Source organism: Oncorhynchus nerka, linkage group LG12 (assembly GCF_034236695.1).
Source record: "Oncorhynchus nerka isolate Pitt River linkage group LG12, Oner_Uvic_2.0, whole genome shotgun sequence".
Taxonomy (NCBI): domain Eukaryota; kingdom Metazoa; phylum Chordata; class Actinopteri; order Salmoniformes; family Salmonidae; genus Oncorhynchus; species Oncorhynchus nerka.
Genome location: NC_088407.1, coordinates 90,141,889 through 90,166,238, shown reverse-complemented (window position 1 = coordinate 90,166,238; position 24,350 = coordinate 90,141,889). Strand labels below are relative to the sequence as shown.

Below are 24,350 nucleotides of genomic sequence, written 5' to 3'. Positions count from 1 at the left end.
CTGGCCTAGTGTCCTAATCATTTAAAACAGGCCTAGTGTCCTAATCATTTAAAACAGGCCTAGTGTCCTAATCATTTAAAACAGGCCTAGTGTCCTAATCATTTAAAACAGGCCTAGTGTCCTAATCATTTAAAACTGGCCTAGTGTCCTAATCATTTAAAACAGGCCTAGTGTCCTAATCATTTAAAACAGGCCTAGTGTCCTAATCATTTAAAACAGGCCTAGTGTCCTAATCATTTAAAACTGTTCACATGTCCTAATCATTTAAAACAGGTCTAGTGTCCTAATCATTTAAAACTGTTCACATGTCCTAATCATTTAAAACAGGCCTAGTGTCCTAATCATTTAAAACAGGCCTAGTGTCCTAATCATTTAAAACAGGCCTAGTGTCCTAATCATTTAAAACAGGCCTAGTGTCCTAATCATTTAAAACAGGCCTAGTGTCCTAATCATTTAAAACAGGCCTAGTGTCCTAATCATTTAAAACTGGCCTAAATCATTTAAAACAGGCCTAGTGTCCTAATCATTTAAAACAGGCCTAGTGTCCTAATCATTTAAAACAGGCCTAGTGTCCTAATCATTTAAAACAGGCCTAGTGTCCTAATCATTTAAAACTGTTCACATGTCCTAATCATTTAAAACTGGCCTAGTGTCCTAATCATTTAAAACAGGCCTAGTGTCCTAATCATTTAAAACAGGCCTAGTGTCCTAATCATTTAAAACAGGCCTAGTGTCCTAATCATTTAAAACTGGCCTAGTGTCCTAATCATTTAAAACAGGCCTAGTGTCCTAATCATTTAAAACAGGCCTAGTGTCCTAATCATTTAAAACAGGCCTAGTGTCCTAATCATTTAAAACAGGCCTAGTGTCCTAATCATTTAAAACAGTGTGTCCTAATCATTTAAAACAGGCCTAGTGTCCTAATCATTTAAAACAGGCCTAGTGTCCTAATCATTTAAAACAGGCCTAGTGTCCTAATCATTTAAAACAGGCCTAGTGTCCTAATCATTTAAAACAGGCCTAGTGTCCTAATCATTTAAAACAGTCCTAGTGTCCTAATCATTTAAAACAGGCCTAGTGTCCTAATCATTTAAAACTGTTCACATGTCCTAATCATTTAAAACAGGTCTAGTGTCCTAATCGTTTAAAACTGTTCACATGTCCTAATCATTTAAAACAGGCCTAGTGTCCTAATCATTTAAAACAGGCCTAGTGTCCTAATCATTTAAAACTGTTCACATGTCCTAATCATTTAAAACAGGCCTAGTGTCCTAATAATTTAAAACAGGCCTAGTGTCCTAATCATTTAAAACAGGCCTAGTGTCCTAATCATTTAAAACAGGCCTAGTGTCCTAATCATTTAAAACAGGCCTAGTGTCCTAATCATTTAAAACAGGCCTAGTGTCCTAATCATTTAAAACTGGCCTAGTGTCCTAATCATTTAAAACAGGCCTAGTGTCCTAATCATTTAAAACAGGCCTAGTGTCCTAATCATTTAAAACAGGCCTAGTGTCCTAATCATTTAAAACAGGCCTAGTGTCCTAATCATTTAAAACTGTTCACATGTCCTAATCATTTAAAACTGGCCTAGTGTCCTAATCATTTAAAACAGGCCTAGTGTCCTAATCATTTAAAACTGTTCACATGTCCTAATCATTTAAAACAGGTCTAGTGTCCTAATCGTTTAAAACTGTTCACATGTCCTAATCATTTAAAACAGGCCTAGTGTCCTAATCATTTAAAACAGGCCTAGTGTCCTAATCATTTAAAACTGTTCACATGTCCTAATCATTTAAAACAGGCCTAGTGTCCTAATAATTTAAAACAGGCCTAGTGTCCTAATCATTTAAAACAGGCCTAGTGTCCTAATCATTTAAAACAGGCCTAGTGTCCTAATCATTTAAAACAGGCCTAGTGTCCTAATCATTTAAAACAGGCCTAGTGTCCTAATCATTTAAAACTGGCCTAGTGTCCTAATCATTTAAAACAGGCCTAGTGTCCTAATCATTTAAAACAGGCCTAGTGTCCTAATCATTTAAAACAGGCCTAGTGTCCTAATCATTTAAAACAGGCCTAGTGTCCTAATCATTTAAAACTGTTCACATGTCCTAATCATTTAAAACTGGCCTAGTGTCCTAATCATTTAAAACAGGCCTAGTGTCCTAATCATTTAAAACAGGCCTAGTGTCCTAATCATTTAAAACAGGCCTAGTGTCCTAATCATTTAAAACTGTTCACATGTCCTAATCATTTAAAACTGGCCTAGTGTCCTAATCATTTAAAACAGGCCTAGTGTCCTAATCATTTAAAACAGGCCTAGTGTCCTAATCATTTAAAACAGGCCTAGTGTCCTAATCATTTAAAACTGTTCACATGTCCTAATCATTTAAAACAGGCCTAGTGTCCTAATCATTTAAAACTGTTCACATGTCCTAATCATTTAAAACAGGCCTAGTGTCCTAATAATTTAAAACAGGCCTAGTGTCCTAATCATTTAAAACAGGCCTAGTGTCCTAATCATTTAAAACAGGCCTAGTGTCCTAATCATTTAAAACAGGCCTAGTGTCCTAATCATTTAAAACAGGCCTAGTGTCCTAATCATTTAAAACAGGCTTAGTGTCCTAATCATTTAAAACAGGCCTAGTGTCCTAATCATTTAAAACTGGCCTAGTGTCCTAATCATTTAAAACAGGCCTAGTGTCCTAATCATTTAAAATAGGCCTAGTGTCCTAATCATTTAAAACAGGCCTAGTGTCCTAATAATTTAAAACAGGCCTAGTGTCCTAATCATTTAAAACTGGCCTAGTGTCCTAATCATTTAAAACAGGCCTAGTGTCCTAATCATTTAAAACAGGCCTAGTGTCCTAATCATTTAAAACAGGCCTAGTGTCCTAATCATTTAAAACTGTTCACATGTCCTAATCATTTAAAACAGGCCTAGTGTCCTAATCATTTAAAACAGGCCTAGTGTCCTAATCATTTAAAACTGTTCACATGTCCTAATCATTTAAAACTGGCCTAGTGTCCTAATCATTTAAAACAGGCCTAGTGTCCTAATCATTTAAAACAGGCCTGGTGTCCTAATCATTTAAAACAGGCCTAGTGTCCTAATCATTTAAAACAGGCCTAGTGTCCTAATCATTTAAAACTGTTCACATGTCCTAATCATTTAAAACTGGCCTAGTGTCCTAATCATTTAAAACAGGCCTAGTGTCCTAATCATTTAAAACAGGCCTAGTGTCCTAATCATTTAAAACAGGCCTAGTGTCCTAATCATTTAAAACAGGCCCAGTGTCCTAATCATTTAAAACAGGCCTAGTGTCCTAATCATTTAAAACTGTTCACATGTCCTAATCATTTAAAACAGGCCTAGTGTCCTAATCATTTAAAACTGTTCACATGTCCTAATCATTTAAAACAGGCCTAGTGTCCTAATAATTTAAAACAGGCCTAGTGTCCTAATCATTTAAAACAGGCCTAGTGTCCTAATCATTTAAAACAGGCCTAGTGTCCTAATCATTTAAAACAGGCCTAGTGTCCTAATCATTTAAAACAGGCCTAGTGTCCTAATCATTTAAAACAGGCCTAGTGTCCTAATCATTTAAAACTGGCCTAGTGTCCTAATCATTTAAAACAGGCCTAGTGTCCTAATCATTTAAAACTGGCCTAGTGTCCTAATCATTTAAAACAGGCCTAGTGTCCTAATCATTTAAAACAGGCCTAGTGTCCTAATCATTTAAAACAGGCCTAGTGTCCTAATCATTTAAAACAGGCCTAGTGTCCTAATAATTTAAAACTGTTCACATGTCCTAATCATTTAAAACTGGCCTAGTGTCCTAATCATTTAAAACAGGCCTAGTGTCCTAATCATTTAAAACAGGCCTAGTGTCCTAATAATTTAAAACAGGCCTAGTGTCCTAATCATTTAAAACAGGCCTAGTGTCCTAATCATTTAAAACAGGCCTAGTGTCCTAATCATTTAAAACTGGCCTAGTGTCCTAATAATTTAAAACAGGCCTAGTGTCCTAATCATTTAAAACAGGCCTAGTGTCCTAATCATTTAAAACAGGCCTAGTGTCCTAATCATTTAAAACTGGCCTAGTGTCCTAATCATTTAAAACAGGGCTAGTGTCCTAATCATTTAAAACAGGCCTAGTGTCCTAATCATTTAAAACAGGCCTAGTGTCCTAATCATTTAAAACAGGCCTAGTGTCCTAATCATTTAAAACAGGCCTAGTGTCCTAATCATTTAAAACAGGCCTAGTGTCCTAATCATTTAAAACAGGCCTAGTGTCCTAATCATTTAAAACAGGCCTAGTGTCCTAATCATTTAAAACAGGCCTGGTGTCCTAATCATTTAAAACAGGCCTAGTGTCCTAATCATTTAAAACTGTTCACATGTCCTAATCATTTAAAATAGGCCTAGTGTTCTCATCATTTAAAACAGGCCTAGTGTCCTAATCATTTAAAACAGGCCTAGTGTCCTAATCATTTAAAACTGGCCTAGTGTCCTAATCATTTAAAACAGGCCTAGTGTCCTAATCATTTAAAACAGGCCTAGTGTCCTAATCATTTAAAACAGGCCTAGTGTCCTAATCATTTAAAACAGGCCTAGTGTCCTAATCATTTAAAACTGGCCTAGTGTCCTAATCATTTAAAACAGGCCTAGTGTCCTAATCATTTAAAACAGGGCTAGTGTCCTAATCATTTAAAACTGGCCTAGTGTCCTAATAATTTAAAACAGGCCTAGTGTCCTAATAATTTAAAACAGGCCTAGTGTCCTAATCATTTAAAACAGGCCTAGTGTCCTAATCATTTAAAACAGTTCACATGTCCTAATCATTTAAAACAGGCCTAGTGTCCTAATCATTTAAAACAGGCCTAGTGTCCTAATCATTTAAAACAGGCCTAGTGTCCTAATCATTTAAAACAGGCCTAGTGTCCTAATCATTTAAAACAGGCCTAGTGTCCTAATCATTTAAAACAGGCCTAGTGTCCTAATCATTTAAAACAGGCCTAGTGTCCTAATCATTTAAAACTGGCCTAGTGTCCTAATCATTTAAAACTGGCCTAGTGTCCTAATCATTTAAAACTGGCCTAGTGTCCTAATCATTTAAAACAGGCCTAGTGTCCTAATCATTTAAAACAGGCCTAGTGTCCTAATCATTTAAAACAGGCCTAGTGTCCTAATCATTTAAAACTGGCCTAGTGTCCTAATCATTTAAAACAGGCCTAGTGTCCTAATCATTTAAAACTGGCCTAGTGTCCTAATCATTTAAAACTGGCCTAGTGTCCTAATCATTTAAAACAGGCCTAGTGTCCTAATCATTTAAAACAGGCCTAGTGTCCTAATCATTTAAAACAGGCCTAGTGTCCTAATCATTTAAAACAGGCCTAGTGTCCTAATCATTTAAAACTGGCCTAGTGTCCTAATCATTTAAAACAGGCCTAGTGTCCTAATAATTTAAAACAGGCCTAGTGTCCTAATCATTTAAAACAGGCCTAGTGTCCTAATCATTTAAAACAGGCCTAGTGTCCTAATCATTTAAAACAGGCCTAGTGTCCTAATCATTTAAAACTGGCCTAGTGTCCTAATCATTTAAAACAGGCCTAGTGTCCTAATCATTTAAAACAGGCCTAGTGTCCTAATCATTTAAAACAGGCCTAGTGTCCTAATCATTTAAAACTGTTCACGTCAGCATCAATACTGATCACAGCATCAATACCATCACAGCATCAATACCATCACAGCATCAATACTGATCACAGCATCAATACCATCACAGCATCAATACCATCACGGCATCAATACTGATCACAGCATCAATACCATCACAGCATCAATACCATCACAGCATCAATACCATCACAGCATCAATACCATCACAGCATCAATACTGATCACAGCATCAATACTGATCACAGCATCAATACCATCACAGCATCAATACCATCACAGCATCAATACTGATCACAGCATCAATACTGATCACAGCATCAATACTGATCACAGCATCAATACCATCACAGCATCAATACCATCACAGCATCAATACTGATCACAGCATCAATACCATCACAGCATCAATACCGATCGCAGCATCAATACCGATCACAGCATCAATACCATCACAGCATCAATACCATCACAGCATCAATACTGATCACAGCATCAATACCATCACAGCATCAATACCATCACAGCATCAATACTGATCACAGCATCAATACCCATCACAACATCAATACTGATCACAGCATCAATACCATCACAGCATCAATACCGATCGCAGCATCAATACCATCACAGCATCAATACTGATCACAGCATCAATACCATCACAGCATCTATACCATCACAGCATCAATACTGATCACAGCATCAATACCATCACAGCATCAATACTGATCACAGCATCAATACCATCACAGCATCAATACCATCACAGCATCAATACCATCACAGCATCAATACCATCACAGCATCAATACCATCACAGCATCTATACCATCAGACAGCAGCAGACTGATCAAGCATCAATATAACAGCATCAATACCATATAGGGTATCACAGCATCAATATCTTATGACAGTATCAATACTGTACTTTGGGATAGAAGGATATCTTAGTATCAATAGGGTACTTTGGGGTAGTAAGGATATCTTATAACAGTATTAGGTTATAGGGTACTTTGGGCATCAATACTGTCAAGCATCAATATGACAGTATTAGGTTATCAATACTTTGGGGCATAAATATCTTATGACAGCATTAATACTTTGAGTAAGGATCATCTTATAACAGTATTAGGTTATACCATCACTTTGCATCAGGATATCTTATCACAGTATCAATACTATCACAGCATCAATACTTTGGGCATCAATACCCATCACAGCATCAATACTTATCACAGTATCAATAGGGTACTTTGGGGTAGTAAGGATCATCTTATGACAGTATTAGGTTATATGGGTACTTTGGGGTACCTAAGATATCTTATGACAGTATTAGATGAAAGCTTAAGGATATCTTATAACAGTATTAGGTTATGGGTACTTTGGGGTAGTAAGGATATCTTATGACAGTATTAGGTTATAGGGTACTTTGGGATAGTAAGGATATCTTATAACAGTATTAGGTTATAGGGTACTTTGGGGTAGTAAGGATATCTTATGACAGTATTAGGTTATGGGTACTTTGGGGTAGTAAGGATATCTTATAACAGTATTAGGTTATAGGGTACTTTGGGGTAGTAAGGATATCTTATGACAGTATTAGGTTATAGGGTACTTTGGGGTAGTAAGGATATCTTATGACAGTATTAGGTTATAGGGTACTTTGGGGTAGTAAGGATATGTTATGACAGTATTAGGTTATAGGGTACTTTGGGGTAGTAAGGATATCTTATGACAGTATTAGGTTATAGGGTACTTTGGGGTAGTAAGGATATCTTATGACAGTATTAGGTTATGGGTACTTTGGGGTAGTAAGGATATCTTATAACAGTATTAGGTTATAGGGTACTTTGGGGTAGTAAGGATATCTTATGACAGTATTAGGTTATGGGTACTTTGGGGTAATAAGGATATCTTATGACAGTATTAGGTTATGGGGTACTTTGGGGTAGTAAGGATATCTTATGACAGTATTAGGTTATGGGTACTTTGGGGTAGTAAGGATATCTTATAACAGTATTAGGTTATAGGGTACTTTGGGGTAGTAAGGATATCTTATGACAGTATTAGGTTATAGGGTACTTTGGGGTAGTAAGGATATCTTATGACAGTATTAGGTTATAGGGTACTTTGGGGTAGTAAGGATATCTTATGACAGTATTAGGTTATAGGGTACTTTGGGGTAGTAAGGATATCTTATGACAGTATTAGGTTATAGGGTACTTTGGGGTAGTAAGGATATCTTATGACAGTATTAGGTTATGGGTAGGGTACTTTGGGGTAGTAAGGATATCTTATGACAGTATTAGGTTATAGGGTACTTTGGGGTAGTAAGGATATCTTATGACAGTATTAGGTTATGGGTACTTTGGGGTAATAAGGATATCTTATGACAGTATTAGGTTATGGGGTACTTCGGGGTAGTAAGGATATCTTATGACAGTATTAGGTTATAGGGTACTTTGGGGTAATAAGGATATCTTATGACAGTATTAGGTTATGGGTACTTTGGGGTAATAAGGATATCTTATGACAGTATTAGGTTATGGGGTACTTCGGGGTAGTAAGGATATCTTATGACAGTATTAGGTTATAGGGTACTTTGGGGTAGTAAGGATATCTTATGACAGTATTAGGTTATAGGGTACTTTGGGATAGTAAGGATATCTTATGACAGTATTAGGTTATAGGGTACTTTGGGGTAGTAAGGATATCTTATGACAGTATTAGGTTATGGGTACTTTGGGATAGTAAGGATATCTTATGACAGTATTAGGTTATAGGGTACTTTGGGGTAATAAGGATATCTTATGACAGTATTAGGTTATGGGTAGGGTACTTTGGGGTAGTAAGGATATCTTATGACAGTATTAGGTTATAGGGTACTTTGGGGTAGTAAGGATATCTTATGACAGTATTAGGTTATAGGTAGGGTACTTTGGGGTAGTAAGGATATCTTATGACAGTATTAGGTTATAGGTAGGGTACTTCGGGGTAGTAAGGATATCTTATGACAGTATTAGGTTATAGGGTACTTTGGGGTAGTAAGGATATCTTATGACAGTATTAGGGCACATTGGGTTTTCTTTGATCACACACAGGAATTGCTCCCTGCAGGAATGTGCATCTGAAACATTGCTGCTATCATCAGCTAGCTATCAGTGAGCGTGTGTGTGTGTGTGTATGTGTGTGTGTGTGTGTGTTCTCAACAGCCCAGATAATCATCTCATTCCTTCATGCTCCCTCTGTCCCCAAGAACAATGAGGTTGATTATAAAGCTGAGTCTCAGGTCCATATGGACCAGAACAGGTGTATCAAGCTTTAACTCGTGGTTCGTATAGCACAGGGGCATCAAGCGTTAATTCAGGTACATTTTCTATTTGCTTCTCTCTCTCACCACGGCAATGGCCACGCGTTGGTAGGTAACAGGTTTCAGTACCGTGGGTTAATATGGTACTCACCGTGGTAGGTAACAGGTTTCAGTACCAAGGGTTAATATGGTACTCACCGTGGTAGGTAACAGGTTTCAGTACCGTGGGTTAATATGGTACTCACCGTGGTAGGTAACAGGATGCAGGGCCGTGGGTTAATATGGTACTCACCGTGGTAGGTAACAGGATGCAGGGCCGTGGGTTAATATGGTACTCACCGTGGTAGGTAACAGGATGCAGGGCCGTGGGTTAATATGGTACTCACCGTGGTAGGTAACAGGTTTCAGTACCGAGGGTTAATATGGTACTCACCGTGGTAGGTAACAGGTTTCAGTACCGTGGGTTAATATGGTACTCACCGTGGTAGGTAACAGGATGCAGGGCCGTGGGTTAATATGGTACTCACCGTGGTAGGTAACAGGTTTCAGTACCGTACTCACCGTGGTAGGTAACAGGTTTCAGTACCGTGGGTTAATATGGTACTCACCGTGGTAGGTAACAGGATGCAGGGCCGTGGGTTAATATGGTACTCACCGTGGTAGGTAACAGGTTTCAGTACCGTGGGTTAATATGGTACTCACCGTGGTAGGTAACAGGATGCAGGGCCGTGGGTTAATATGGTACTCACCATGGTAGGTAACAGGATGCAGGGCCGTGGGTTAATATGGTACTCACCGTGGTAGGTAACAGGTTTCAGTACCGTGGGTTAATATGGTACTCACCGTGGTAGGTAACAGGATGCAGGGCCGTGGGGTTTTTATATGGGCAGGAGGGCAGCAGCACCTGAGTCAACACAGCAGGACAGATCCTCTCCAGATGCTCCACTGTCAGCTGACTGGCGTTAGTCAACTCGTAGTGGGACAAGATCTGGCCCACAGAGGGACACTGCAGGGGACAGAGAGAAGGGGTTCACATTACTGTCAACATTAGGATATAACACAGCGTGTTGCCATTTAGCCATGTGTTATGTTTATAACTGTGATATAATGGAACAATAAGGGATCATTCCAGATGCAGCAGTGATGGTGATTGAATAAGACATTAATACGATCCAACATATTCATGTAATATATTTATATATTTATTTATGTATATATATTTATTTATACATATTTATATATATATTTATATATTTATTTATATATTTATTTATGTATATATATTTATTTATACATATTTATATATATATTTATATATTTATTTATTTATATATATTTATTTATATTTTTATTTATATTTTTATTTATATATATATTTATTTATTTATATATTTATATATATATATATATATATGTATATATATTTATTTATATATATTTATTTATATATATATTTATATATTTATTTATATATATATTTATATATTTATTTATTTATTTATATTTATTTATATTTTTATTTATATATTTTATTTATATATATATTTATTTATATATATATTTATATATTTATTTATATATATATTTATATATTTATTTATTTATATATATTTATTTATATTTTTATTTTTATTTTTATTTATATATATATTTATTTATATATATTTATTTATATATATATTTATATATTTATTTATATATATATTTATACATTTATATATTTATTTATACATATTTATATATATATTTATATATTTATTTATATATTTATTTATACATTTATATATTTATTTATACATATTTATATATATATTTATATATTTATTTATATATTTATTTATGTATATATATTTATTTATACATATTTATATATATATTTATATATTTATTTATTTATATATATTTATTTATATTTTTATTTATATTTTTATTTATATATATATTTATTTATTTATATATTTATATATATATATTTATATATATATATATTTATTTATATATATTTATTTATATATATATTTATATATTTATTTATATATATATTTATATATTTATTTATATATTTATTTATATTTATATATTTATTTATACATATTTATATATATATTTATATATATATTTATATATTTATTTATTTATATATATTTATTTATATTTTTATTTATATTTTTATTTATATTTATATTTATATATATTTATTTATATATATTTATTTATATATATATTTATTTATATTTATTTATATACATTATACATATATTTATATATATTTATTTATATATATTTATTTTCCTGGCTGATCAAAATATATGGACGCCCCATTCCCACCACCAACCCCCCCCAAGATCTGACTACAAGTAATAAGAAAGTTAGTTAGAATTATGAGATAGTGAGTCATATTTGAGATATGAGACTAAGTTTGAGATACGAGATAGTAAGTCATAATGATGAGATATGAGATAGTAAGTTTGAGATATGAGATAGTAAGTTTGAGATATGAGATAGTAAGTCATAATGATGAGATATGAGATAGTAAGTTTGAGATATGAGATAGTAAGTCATAATGATGAGATAGTAAGTTTGAGATATGAGATAGTAAGTTTGAGATATGAGATAGTAAGTCATAATGATGAGATATGAGATAGTAAGTCATAATGATGAGATATGAGATAGTAAGTCATAATGATGAGATATGAGGTAGTAAGTCATAATGATGAGATATGAGATAGTAAGTTTGAGATATGAGATAGTAAGTCATAATGATGAGATATGAGATAGTAATGATGAGATATGAGATAGTAAGTCATAATGATGAGACACATTTTTTATTTATTTAACCTTTATTTAACTAGGCAACTCAGTTAAAACCTCTCTGGAATATGTGGGACGGTAGGGTCCCACTTGGCCAAAAGCCAGAGAAAATGCAGAGCTCCAAATTCAAATAAATTACTATAAAAATCAAAACTTTCATGACATAAGATACCAAATTAAAGCTACACGTGTTGTGAATCCAGCCAACATGTCAGATTTCGAAAAAGGCTTTTCGGCGAAAACAAACGATGCGATTATATTATTATTACTATTATCTGAGGAGAGCACCTCTAAAACCAAAAGAGAGAAAGCATATTTCAACCCTGCAGCCGTGACACAAAACGCAGAAATTAAAATATAAATCATGCTTTACCTTTGATGAGCTTCTTCTGTTGGCACTCCAATATCTCCCATAAACATCACAAATGGTCCTTTTGTTCGATTAATTCCGTCGATATATATCCAAAATGTCCATTTATTTGGTGCGTTTGATCCAGAAAAACACCGGTTCCAACTTGCTCAACGTGACTACAAAATATCTCAAAAGTTACCTGTAAACTTTGCCAAAACATTTCAAACTACTTTTGTAATACAACTTTAGGTATTTTTGAAAGTAAATAATCGATACAATTGAAGACGGGATGATCTGTGTTCAATACAGGAAGAAAACAAACTCAAGCATGCTTTCTGGTCACGCGCCTCTATCTAACAGAACACATAAAGTGACCCTCGTTTAAGATGGCCGTACTTCTTCATTACACAAAGGAATAACCTCAACCAATTTCTAAAGACTGGTGACATCCAGTGGAAGCGGTAGGAACTGCAAGCAAGACCCTTAGAAATCTGGATTCCCAATGAAATCTCGATGAAAAGAGGGTGACCTAAAAAAAAAAGAATCTGAATGGTTTGTCCTCGGAGTTTCGCCTGCTACATAAGTTCTGTTATACTCACAGACATGATTTAAACAGTTTTAGAAACTTCACAGTGTTTTCTATCCAAATCTACTAATAACCTGCATATCTTATATTCTGGGAATGAGTAGCAGGCAGTTGAATTTGGGCTTGCTTTTCATCCAAAATTCCAAATGCTGCCCCCTATCCTAGAGAAGTTTTAAGAACAAATTCTTATTTACTCTGACAGCCTAGGAACAGTGGATTAACTGCCTTGATCAGGGGAAGAACGACAGATTTTTACCTTGTCAGCTTGAGGATTCGATTTAAAACCTTTTGGTTACAGGCCCAACACTCTAACCACTAAGCTACCTACCGCACCTAAACTCTAACCACGAGGCTACCTGCCTCCTCTACACTCTAACCACTAGACTACCTGCCACCTCTACACTCTAACCACTAGTCACACCACTACCTAGTCACACCACTAGTACCATATAATACCTAGTCACACCACTAGTACCAGATACTACCTAGTCACACCACTACCTAGTCACACCACTAGTACCAGATACTACCTAGTCACACCACTAGTACCATATAATACCTAGTCACACCACTACCTAGTCACACCACTAGTACCAGATACTACCTAGTCACACCACTAGTACCATATAATACCTAGTCACACCACTACCTAGTCACACCACTAGTACCATATAATACCTAGTCACACCACTAGTACCAGATACTACCTAGTCACACCACTAGTACCATACAATACCTAGTCACACCACTACCTAGTCACACCACTAGTACCAGATACTACCTAGTCACACCACTAGTACCATATAATACCTAGTCACACCACTACCTAGTCACACCACTAGTACCATATAATACCTAGTCACACCACTACCTAGTCACACCACTAGTACCATATATTACCTAGTCACACCACTACCTAGTCACACCACTACCTAGTCACACCACTACCTAGTCACACCACTAGTAACATATAATACCTAGTCACACCACTACCTAGTCACACCACTACCTAGTCACACCACTACCTAGTCACACCACTACCTAGTCACACCACTACCTAGTCACACCACTAGTACCAGATAATACCTAGTCACACCACTACCTAGTCACACCACTAGTACCAGATAATACCTAGTCACACCACTAGTAACATATAATACCTAGTCACACCACTACCTAGTCACACCACTAGTACCATATAATACCTAGTCACACCACTACCTAGTCACACCACTAGTAACATATAATACCTAGTCACACCACTACCTAGTCACACCACTACCTAGTCACACCACTAGTACCATATAATACCTAGTCACACCACTACCTAGTCACACCACTAGTACCATATAATACCTAGTCACACCACTACCTAGTCACACCAATACATAGTCACACCACTAGTACCAGATAATACCTAGTCACACCACTACCTAGTCACACCACTAGTACCAGATAATACCTAGTCACACCACTACCTAGTCACACCACTAGTACCATATAATACCTAGTCACACCACTACCTAGTCACACCACTAGTACCATATAATACCTAGTCACACCACTAGTACCAGATAATACCTAGTCACACCACTAGTACCATATAATACCTAGTCACACCACTACCTAGTCACACCACTAGTACCAGATAATACCTAGTCACACCACTACCTAGTCACACCACTACCTAGTCACACCACTAGTACCATATAATACCTAGTCACACCACTACCTAGTCACACCACTAGTACCATATAATACCTAGTCACACCACTACCTAGTCACACCACTACCTAGTCACACCACTAGTACCATATAATACCTAGTCACACCACTACCTAGTCACACCACTACCTAGTCACACCACTACCTAGTCACACCACTACCTAGTCACACCACTAGTACCATATAATACCTAGTCACACCACTACCTAGTCACACCACTAGTACCATATAATACCTAGTCACACCACTACCTAGTCACACCACTAGTACCAGATAATACCTAGTCACACCACTAGTACCAGATAATACCTAGTCACACCACTACCTAGTCACACCACTAGTACCAGATAATACCTAGTCACACCACTAGTACCATATAATACCTAGTCACACCACTACCTAGTCACACCACTAGTACCATATAATACCTAGTCACACCACTACCTAGTCACACCACTACCTAGTCACACACACTAGTACCTAGATAATACCTAGTCACACCACTACCTAGTCACACCACTAGTACCATATAATACCTAGTCACACCACTACCTAGTCACACCACTAGTACCAGTCACACCACTAGTCACACCACTACCTAGTCACACCACTACCTAGTAATACCTAGTCACACCACTACCTAGTCACACCACTAGTACCATATAATACCTAGTCACACCACTACCTAGTCACACCACTAGTACCAGATACTACCTAGTCACACCACTAGTACCATATAATACCTAGTCACACCACTAGTACCAGATAATACCTAGTCACACATTTACATTTAAGTCATAGTATCCAGATTAAAATACCTAGTCACACTTTACACTATCTAAATCTTTTAGGGGGGGAGAAGGATCACATCCACTATCCTAGTACCTTAAAGAGGTAGGTGTCTCCGGAAGGTGGTGATTGACTCCGCTGTCCTAGTCAGTTTGTTCCACCATTGGGGGCCAGGTAGCTAGCTAAGAAGAAATTGCCAGATAATACCCGTAGTACTATAATGAAATGTAATGAAATGTACCTAAGTCATACTACCTAGTACCATATAACTACCTAGTCACACCACTACCTAGTCACACCACTAGTATCAGATAATACCTAGTCACACCACTACCTAGTCACACCACTAGTACCAGATAATACCTAGTCACACCACTACCTAGTCACACCACTAGTACCATATAATACCTAGTCAAACCACTACCTAGTCACACCACTAGTACCAGATAATACCTAGTCACACCACTACCTAGTCACACCACTAGTACCATATAATACCTAGTCACACCACTACCTAGTCACACCACTAGTACCAGATAATACCTAGTCACACCACTACCTAGTCACACCACTAGTACCAGATAATACCTAGTCACACCACTACCTAGTCACACCACTAGTACCATATAATACCTAGTCACACCATTAGTACCAGATAATACCTAGTCACACCACTACCTAGTCACACCACTAGTACCATATAATACCTAGTCACACCACTACCTAGTCACACCACTAGTACCAGATAATACCTAGTCACACCACTACCTAGTCACACCACTAGTACCAGATAATACCTAGTCACACCACTACCTAGTCACACCACTAGTACCAGATACTACCTAGTCACACCACTAGTACCATATAATACCTAGTCACACCACTACCTAGTCACACCACTAGTACCAGATACTACCTAGTCACACCACTAGTACCAGATAATACCTAGTCACACCACTAGTACCAGATACTACCTAGTCACACCACTACCTAGTCACACCACTAGTACCATATAATACCTAGTCACACCACTACTACCATATAATACCTAGTCACACCACTACTACCATATAATACCTAGTCACACCACTAGTACCAGATACTACCTAGTCACACCACTACCTAGTCACACCACTAGTACCATATAATACCTAGTCACACCACTACCATATAATACCTAGTCACACCACTACCTAGTCACACCACTAGCTAGTCACACCACTAGTACCAGATAATACCTAGTCACACCACTACCTAGTCACACCACTAGTACCATATAATACCTAGTCACACCACTACTACCATATAATACCTAGTCACACCACTACTACCATATAATACCTAGTCACACCACTAGTACCAGATACTACCTAGTCACACCACTACCTAGTCACACCACTAGTACCAGATAATACCTAGTCACACCACTATCTAGTCACACCACTAGTACCAGATAATACCTAGTCAAACCACTAGTACCAGATAAAACCAAGTCACACCACTATTTCAATGTAATATATATATGAAATACCAAGGAAAATACTCACAAAATGTAATTATATGGTAACACATTTTAGTCCCAAAGGTAAGTACAAGTAAGGACTATTTTGTTACTGGTAATACAGTCCTGGAAGGCTGTTTCAAAGTAATACCTAAGAAACATCTGAATATGAATGAATAGACATATACATGGTCATGTATCATTTATTACCACGTAAATTACCCATAACATACCTTGAAGACATCTTCTCATCTTACCTTTTATATTTGTAGTAACAAGGCTGTAAATTGAGCTGGGTGTCTGGTTCCACATTGATAATAGTGTCGTTATTTGTAAGGTTGCACTGGATTGGATGGCTCCTTCCCATAAAGACAACATAAACATGTTTTTGTTTTTTTTACTCATTAAAAAGCTGTTTTTATTTTAGTCCATTCAAACAGACCACATTTCAAAGAAAACAAGCACTCAGATCAGGTGTTGCCAATTAGCCAATACACCTGAACACACTTAACAAGATAGAATATTTTATTTTTATTTTTAAGCTGAGAAAGGAATGTTCCGTATAAGTTTTTTTTTTTAAATAACATTCTTAGAACCTTCTTTGAACGTTACTAAATGTTTTCATGTGTTTTTTTTTTTTAATGGAACGTTTTCTTAATGTTCTGAGAACATGACCTTAAAACAGAACCAACGAGGAAACCTGTAGGAAATGTTCTGCGGAAGTATTTAAATTCCTACAGAATCAAGTTGTTTCTTAACATTCTCAAATTTGAAAACATTCCCAATGTCAAACCAGTTGGAGAACATTCCTAGAACGTTACCAAACTTTAAATTAAATGTAACTTTTAGGAAACGTTCTGTTAAAGTAATGAAATATCATGAAAATAACATTTTTTTTTGTTGCCAAGTTCCTTAAATGTGGTGAGAATGCTCCAAAGCCAAGCAACTATCTATCCTGCACCATTCCCAGAACGTTGTGGGAAGGTTGTATGCAGAACAACCATAGGACAACCACGCTTTGACCAAGCTCTAAGAAACACAGGGTTCTCAGAATGCATACTATGACATGCATCAGCATGCTATTGCAAGCTGGTACCCGACTGCACAGTCGATGATGTGGCACGCAACCATTGGTTGATGCATGCAACGTCCGAGCAGTAGAATGCAACCAATATCTGTGGTGCTGCTCCTTGCAACGTCACACTTGCTGAGTCTACCTTTAAATTAAAGTCAATCTCATTGGGACCCGCAGATTCTGAAACTTGAAAACCCCATTAGAAAAAAAGCTTGAAAACCCGATAAATGTTTCACCCACTATTTAGAGAGAAACTAATTGAACATAATTAATTATGTTTATATTTTTATTTTAGAGTCAAAGATTGTTTATTTTTTCAAACGGGTTTGTTAATTATTTTAGATGACTAAATAGTTTTTTAATGATTATTTTTAGTTTTAGTTTCAGTGGTTCGAATAGATTAAAATGTTCGCTCCATCTTGGTTGCCCAGTGGATTCATTCCATTGACAGAGAATAGAGGATTATAGGTTCAAATCTCACTGATGCCGTGTCACAATAAAGAAATGTGTGTTTGCATGATTAATGCCTAAGGTAATGAATTTCCAAGTGTCCTATTTGTGCTTGGAATTATTTTAAAAAAAGTTTACCCAAAAGAAGCTAGCAGTGTTAATAAAAATCTAATTGGAACATTCGGTGAAATTTTTTAAGATAATTTCAGTTTTCATCATTTTAATTTCAAGGAAAAACTGAACTTTCAAAGAACCAGAGTAAAACGTTCTCAGAACATCCCTGTAACCTACCAATAAATGTTTCCAGAAAGGCATTTTCGCTTCAGTTCTCAGAACATTGGGGAAAAAAAGTTCAGTTTTACCGGTCAAGAAACTTATGGCTTCGTTCCCAGAACCAATGGGAAACCAAACATTGTACGTTCCAACAACTTCCAAGGAATCAAATGAGCTAGCTGGGTTACTATTGCATAATAAAAACGTGCTATCTCATGATTATGACTTACTTTGTCATTATTATGACTTAATATCTCAATAGGCTTCCATAAAAATAAGACCGTTAATTGCATTACATTGTGCTGAGTAAGTAATTACTGAACATTGTATTTTTCAACAGTGGTCTTAAAAAAACCAAATTGATACCTTCTTGCATTTGCTTATAAGCACCGTAGAAACGGATTAAAATGTAATATCGTTGAATGAGTTATCCACCTTGACATTTTCTGGAACGCAAGGTTTTAATTTCCACGGTTTCCTCATTAACCATATGACAGTGACGTCATCGTCAGGACTGCTAGCAGAATAGTAGTGAATAAGAAGATCAATACAATATCCATGGTGGGGGAAACACTGTTTGGGGAGGAAAGTTGTTAAATGGCCTTAAATATATGGCGCACTGTACCTCAGAATTGATAAGTGGGTTTTCCTCATCCACAATAAAAGCTGGTCTTCTGGTTGATATTAGCAGCAGAAAGTGTTCGAGGTTTGCTGTTGAAATAGAGCCATTTTCACCGTAAAACCGCAATATGTCCTCAAGAAAGCCTTGTCCTTTCTTACTGTCCACTTGTACACAATTCGATAATGAAATAAAAAGAAGCGCGCACGTCACTAAAGATCCGAAGTGATACATTATATCTGGCGAGGACTGAACCTGGAGTCGCGCTGGAGAAAGTTTTGATGCGTCGCTTGCTCTAAAGAGAAAACGTGTAAATACTGCATGGAGTTTTCATTGAAATAAATATGCTTTACAATCCTACAGAAAAAACGGAAGGAACGCTTTTCAGCGAGGCAAAGTGTTCATCGATCCAAAGCTATTTCCTTTAACTTTCCGTTACATGTCATTATAATAAGGACTGCAATGATAAAGACAGGTCCTGTTGCACATTCGACTCCGTTCGTTCTGGGATGTTCACTGAATGAATCCTAGCAGGGCTATGCTATCAGTAGTTGCAGAGATTAGAAAGCGATCCAGCGGTTCAAAGATCACCTCGGCATGAGCCGGTTGGAAGGCGAATATTGAGGTGACTGTTTCTACGACATTTAGTGGCACAGGGGGGGCTGTTTCAATGGGTTCTTTGTGACTTTTTCACTTACTTGCCAACGTGTTCACTGAATTACCGTATTACAACATTAAAACGGCGGGTTAAATGGGGATAAATTGAGAGCCCCCTGTGAGAAAAACGCACATGTAACAGGGAGTGCCAAATTCCTAATGGTAAAATGGACTGTTGCTTCAATCCGTGTGTTAACATGTGTAGTTTGTGGAGCTGGGACACTGAAACCCTTGTGAAATATAAAGGGAACTTCTTAGGTAAGGTTCTTACTGCCTCATTGTGGAAAGTGGATATCACTTCACCCAATGACACAGTAACGGTACTAAAAGCCTCACCCAGAACATTGGCATTATATTCTAGTCTGAAATAGACTAATTTATTCTGAAATAGACTAATATAATCTGAAATAGACTAATCTATTCGGAAATAGACTAATCTAATCTGAAATAGACTAATCTAGTCTGAAATAGACTAATCTAATCTGAAATAGACTAATCTAGTCTGAAATAGACTAATCTAATCTGAAATAGACTAATCTAATCTGAAATAGATGAATCTAACCTGAAATAGACTAATCTAGTCTGAAATAGACTAATCTAAAATAGACTAATCTAGTCTGAAATAGACTAATCTAGTCTGAAATAGACTAATCTAGTCTGAAATAGACTAATCTAATCTGAAATAGACTAATCTAATCCGAAATAGACTAATCTAGTCTGAAATAGACTAATCATCTAGTCTGAAATAGACTCATCTAGTCTGAAATAGACTAATCTAATCTGAAATAGACTAATCTAGTCTGAAATAGATGAATCTAATCTGAAATAGACTAATCTAACCTGAAATAGACTAATCTAGTCTGAAATAGACTAATCTAAAATCTAATCTAGTCTGAAATAGACTAATCTAATCTGTCTAATCTAGTCTGAAATAGACTAATCTAATCTGAAATAGACTAATCTAATCTGAAATAGACTAATCTAGTCTGAAATAGATGAATCTAATCTGAAATAGACTAATCTAACCTGAAATAGACTAATCTAGTCTGAAATAGACTAATCTAAAATAGACTAATCTAGTCTGAAATAGACTAATCTAATCTGAAATAGACTAATCTAGTCTGAAATAGACTAATCTAATCTGAAATAGACTAATCTAATCTGAAATAGACTAATCTAGTCTGAAATAGATGAATCTAATCTGAAATAGACTAATCTAACCTGAAATAGACTAATCTAGTCTGAAATAGACTAATCTAAAATAGACTAATCTAGTCTGAAATAGACTAATCTAATCTGAAATAGACTGATCTAATCTGAAATAGACTAATCTAGTCTGAAATAGACTAATCTAATCTGAAATAGACTAATCTAGTCTGAAATAGACTAATCTAATCTGAAATAGACTAATCTAGTCTGAAATAGACTAATCTAATCTGAAATAGACTAATCTAATCTGAAATAGACTAATCTAGTCTGAAATAGACTAATCTAATCTGAAATAGACTAATCTAATCGGAAATAGACTAATCTAGTCTGAAATAGACTAATCTAATCTGAAATAGACTAATCTAATCTGAAATAGACTAATCTAGTCTGAAATAGACTAATCTAGTCTGAAATAGACTAATCTAATCGGAAATAGACTTATCTAGTCTGAAATAGACTAATCATCTAGTCTGAAATAGACTAATCTAATCTGAAATAGACTAATCTAGTCTGAAATAGACCAATCTAATCTGAAATAGACTAATCTAGTCTGAAATAGATGAATCTAATCTGAAATAGACTAATCTAACCTGAAATAGACTAATCTAGTCTGAAATAGACTAATCTAAAATAGACTAATCTAGTCTGAAATAGACTAATCTAATCTGAAATAGACTAATCTAGTCTGAAATAGACTAATCTAATCTGAAATAGACTAATCTAGTCTGAAATAGACTAATCTAATCTGAAATAGACTAATCTAGTCTGAAATAGACTAATCTAATCTGAAATAGACTAATCTAATCTGAAATAGACTAATCTAGTCTGAAATAGATGAATCTAATCTGAAATAGACTAATCTAACCTGAAATAGACTAATCTAGTCTGAAATAGACTAATCTAAAATACACTAATCTAGTCTGAAATAGACTAATCTAATCTGAAATAGACTAATCTAGTCTGAAATAGACTAATCTAATCTGAAATAGACTAATCTAGTCTGAAATAGACTAATCTAATCTGAAATAGACTAATCTAATCGGAAATAGACTAATCTAGTCTGAAATAGACTAATCTAATCTGAAATAGACTAATCTAATCGGAAATAGACTAATCTAATCTGAAATACTAATCTAGTCTGAAATAGACAAATCTAATCTGAAATACTAATCTAGTCTGAAATAGACTAATCTAATCTGAAATAGACTAATCTAGTTTAAAATAGACTAATCTAATCTGAAATAGACTAATCTAAACTACTAATCTAGTCTGAAATAGACTAATCTAATCTGAACTACTAATCTAGTCTGAAATAGACTAATCTAATCTGAAATAGACTAATCTAGTTTAAAATAGACTAATCTAATCTGAACTACTAATCTAGTCTGAACTACTAATCTTGTCTGAACTACTAATCTAGTCTGAACTACTAATCTAGTCTGAAATACAAATCTAAAATGTATCTACATTTACTATTATTGCAAATTCCTTATTTACATTGAATCTCACAAACAACATTGTTCATCCACATACCTGAGTAGGAGTGTTAAACTTCCAAGATAAAGTATATCGCAGTATTATTTTAGTTTAGGAATTTCTGGATGTACTGGGTACTGTAGGGGATCAGTATACATCTCTCAAAGAGGTGATAGAGAGGGTTTAGCTGTTGGGTATTGGGTAGAGGATCAGTAAGTATGTCCGAAATGGCACCCAATCCCTATATAGTGCACACCTTTTGACCAGGGCCCATGGGGCTCCAACCAAGACCAACCAAGACCCGTGGGGCTCCAACCAAGACCTGTGGGGCTCCAACCAAGACCCGTGGGGCTCCAACCAAGACCTGTGGGGCTCCAACCAAGACCCGTGGGGCTCCAACCAAGACCCGTGGGGCTTCAACCAAGACCCGTGGGGCTCCAACCAAGACCCGTGGGGCTCCAACCAAGACCCGTGGGGCTCCAAGCAAGACCAACCAAGACCCGTGAGGCTCCAACCAAGACCAACCAAGACCCGTGGGGCTCCAACCAAGACCCGTGGGGCTCCAACCAAGACCAACCAAGACCCGTAGGGCTCCAACCAAGACCTGTGGGGCTCCAACCAAGACCCGTGGGGCTCCAACCAATACCAATCAAGACCTGTGGGGCTCCAACCAAGACCAGTGGCGCTCCAACCAAGACCCGTGGGGCCCCAACCAACACCAACCAAGACCCTTGGGGCTCCAACCAAGACCTGTGGGGCTCCAACCAAGACCTGTGGGGCTCCAACCAAGACCTGTGGGGCTCCAACAATGACCTGTGGGGCTCCAACCAAGACCCTGTGGGGCTCCAACCAAGACCCGTGGGGCTCCAACCAAGACCAACCAAGACCCGTGGGGCTTCAACCAAGACCCGTGGGGCTCCAACCAAGACCAACCAAGACCTGTGGGGCTCCAACCAAGACCAGTGGGGCTCCAAGCAAGACCAACCAAGACCCGCGAGGCTCCAACCAAGACCAACCAAGACCTGTGGGGCTCCAACCAAGACCAATCAAGACCTGTGGGGCTCCAACCAAGACCAGTGGCGCTCCAACCAAGACCCGTGGGGCCCCAACCAACACCAACCAAGACCCTTGGGGCTCCAACCAAGACCTGTGGGGCTCCAACCAAGACCTGTGGGGCTCCAACCAACACCAACCAAGACCCGTGGGGCTCCAACCAAGACCTGTGGGGCTCCAACCATGACCTGTGGGGCTCCAACCAAGACCCTGTGGGGCTCCAACCAAGACCCGTGGGGCTCCAACCAAGACCAACCAAGACCCGTGGGGCTTCAACCAAGACCCGTGGGGCTCCAACCAAGACCAACCAAGACCTGTGGGGCTCCAACCAAGACCAGTGGGGCTCCAAGCAAGACCAACCAAGACCCGCGAGGCTCCAACCAAGACCAACCAAGACCTGTGGGGATCCAACTAAGACCCGTGAGCCTCCAACCAAGACCAACCAAGACCTGTGGGGCTCCAACCAAGACCTGTGGGGCTCCAACCAAGACCAACCAAGACCTGTGGGGCTCCAACCACGACCTGTGAGGCTCCAACCAAGACCCGTGGGGCTCCAACCAATACCAATCAAGACCTGTGGGGCTCCAACCAAGACCCGTGAGGCTCCAACCAAGACCAATGGCGCTCCAACCAAGACCCGTGGGGCCCCAACCAACACCAACCAAGACCCTTGGGGCTCCAACCAAGACCCGTGGGGCTCCAACCAAGACCCGTGGGGCTCCAACCAAGACCCGTGGGGCTCCAACCAACACCAACCAAGACCCGTGGGGCTCCAACCAAGACC

At 37.3% G+C, this 24,350-nt stretch overlaps 1 protein-coding gene across 2 annotated transcripts in view; it reads right to left on the bottom strand.

Moving 5' to 3' along the window:
* The window catches only part of slc39a8 (solute carrier family 39 member 8), an 84,255-nt gene extending 64,458 nt beyond the window's left edge, over positions 1–19,797 (bottom strand). Inside the window, exons 1-2 of one of the 2 annotated variants that reach the window (XM_065025956.1) lie at positions 19,178–19,797; positions 9,834–9,996 (exon numbers count right to left, since the gene is read on the bottom strand). In XM_065025956.1, the coding sequence (XP_064882028.1) occupies positions 9,834–9,996; positions 19,178–19,405 (391 nt within the window). In that variant the 5' untranslated portion in view covers positions 19,406–19,797. The remainder of the gene's footprint in view (positions 1–9,833; positions 9,997–19,177) is intronic. The other variant, XM_065025957.1, reaches the window with a different exon arrangement.
* Between the last annotated feature and the right edge of the window lie 4,553 nt (positions 19,798–24,350).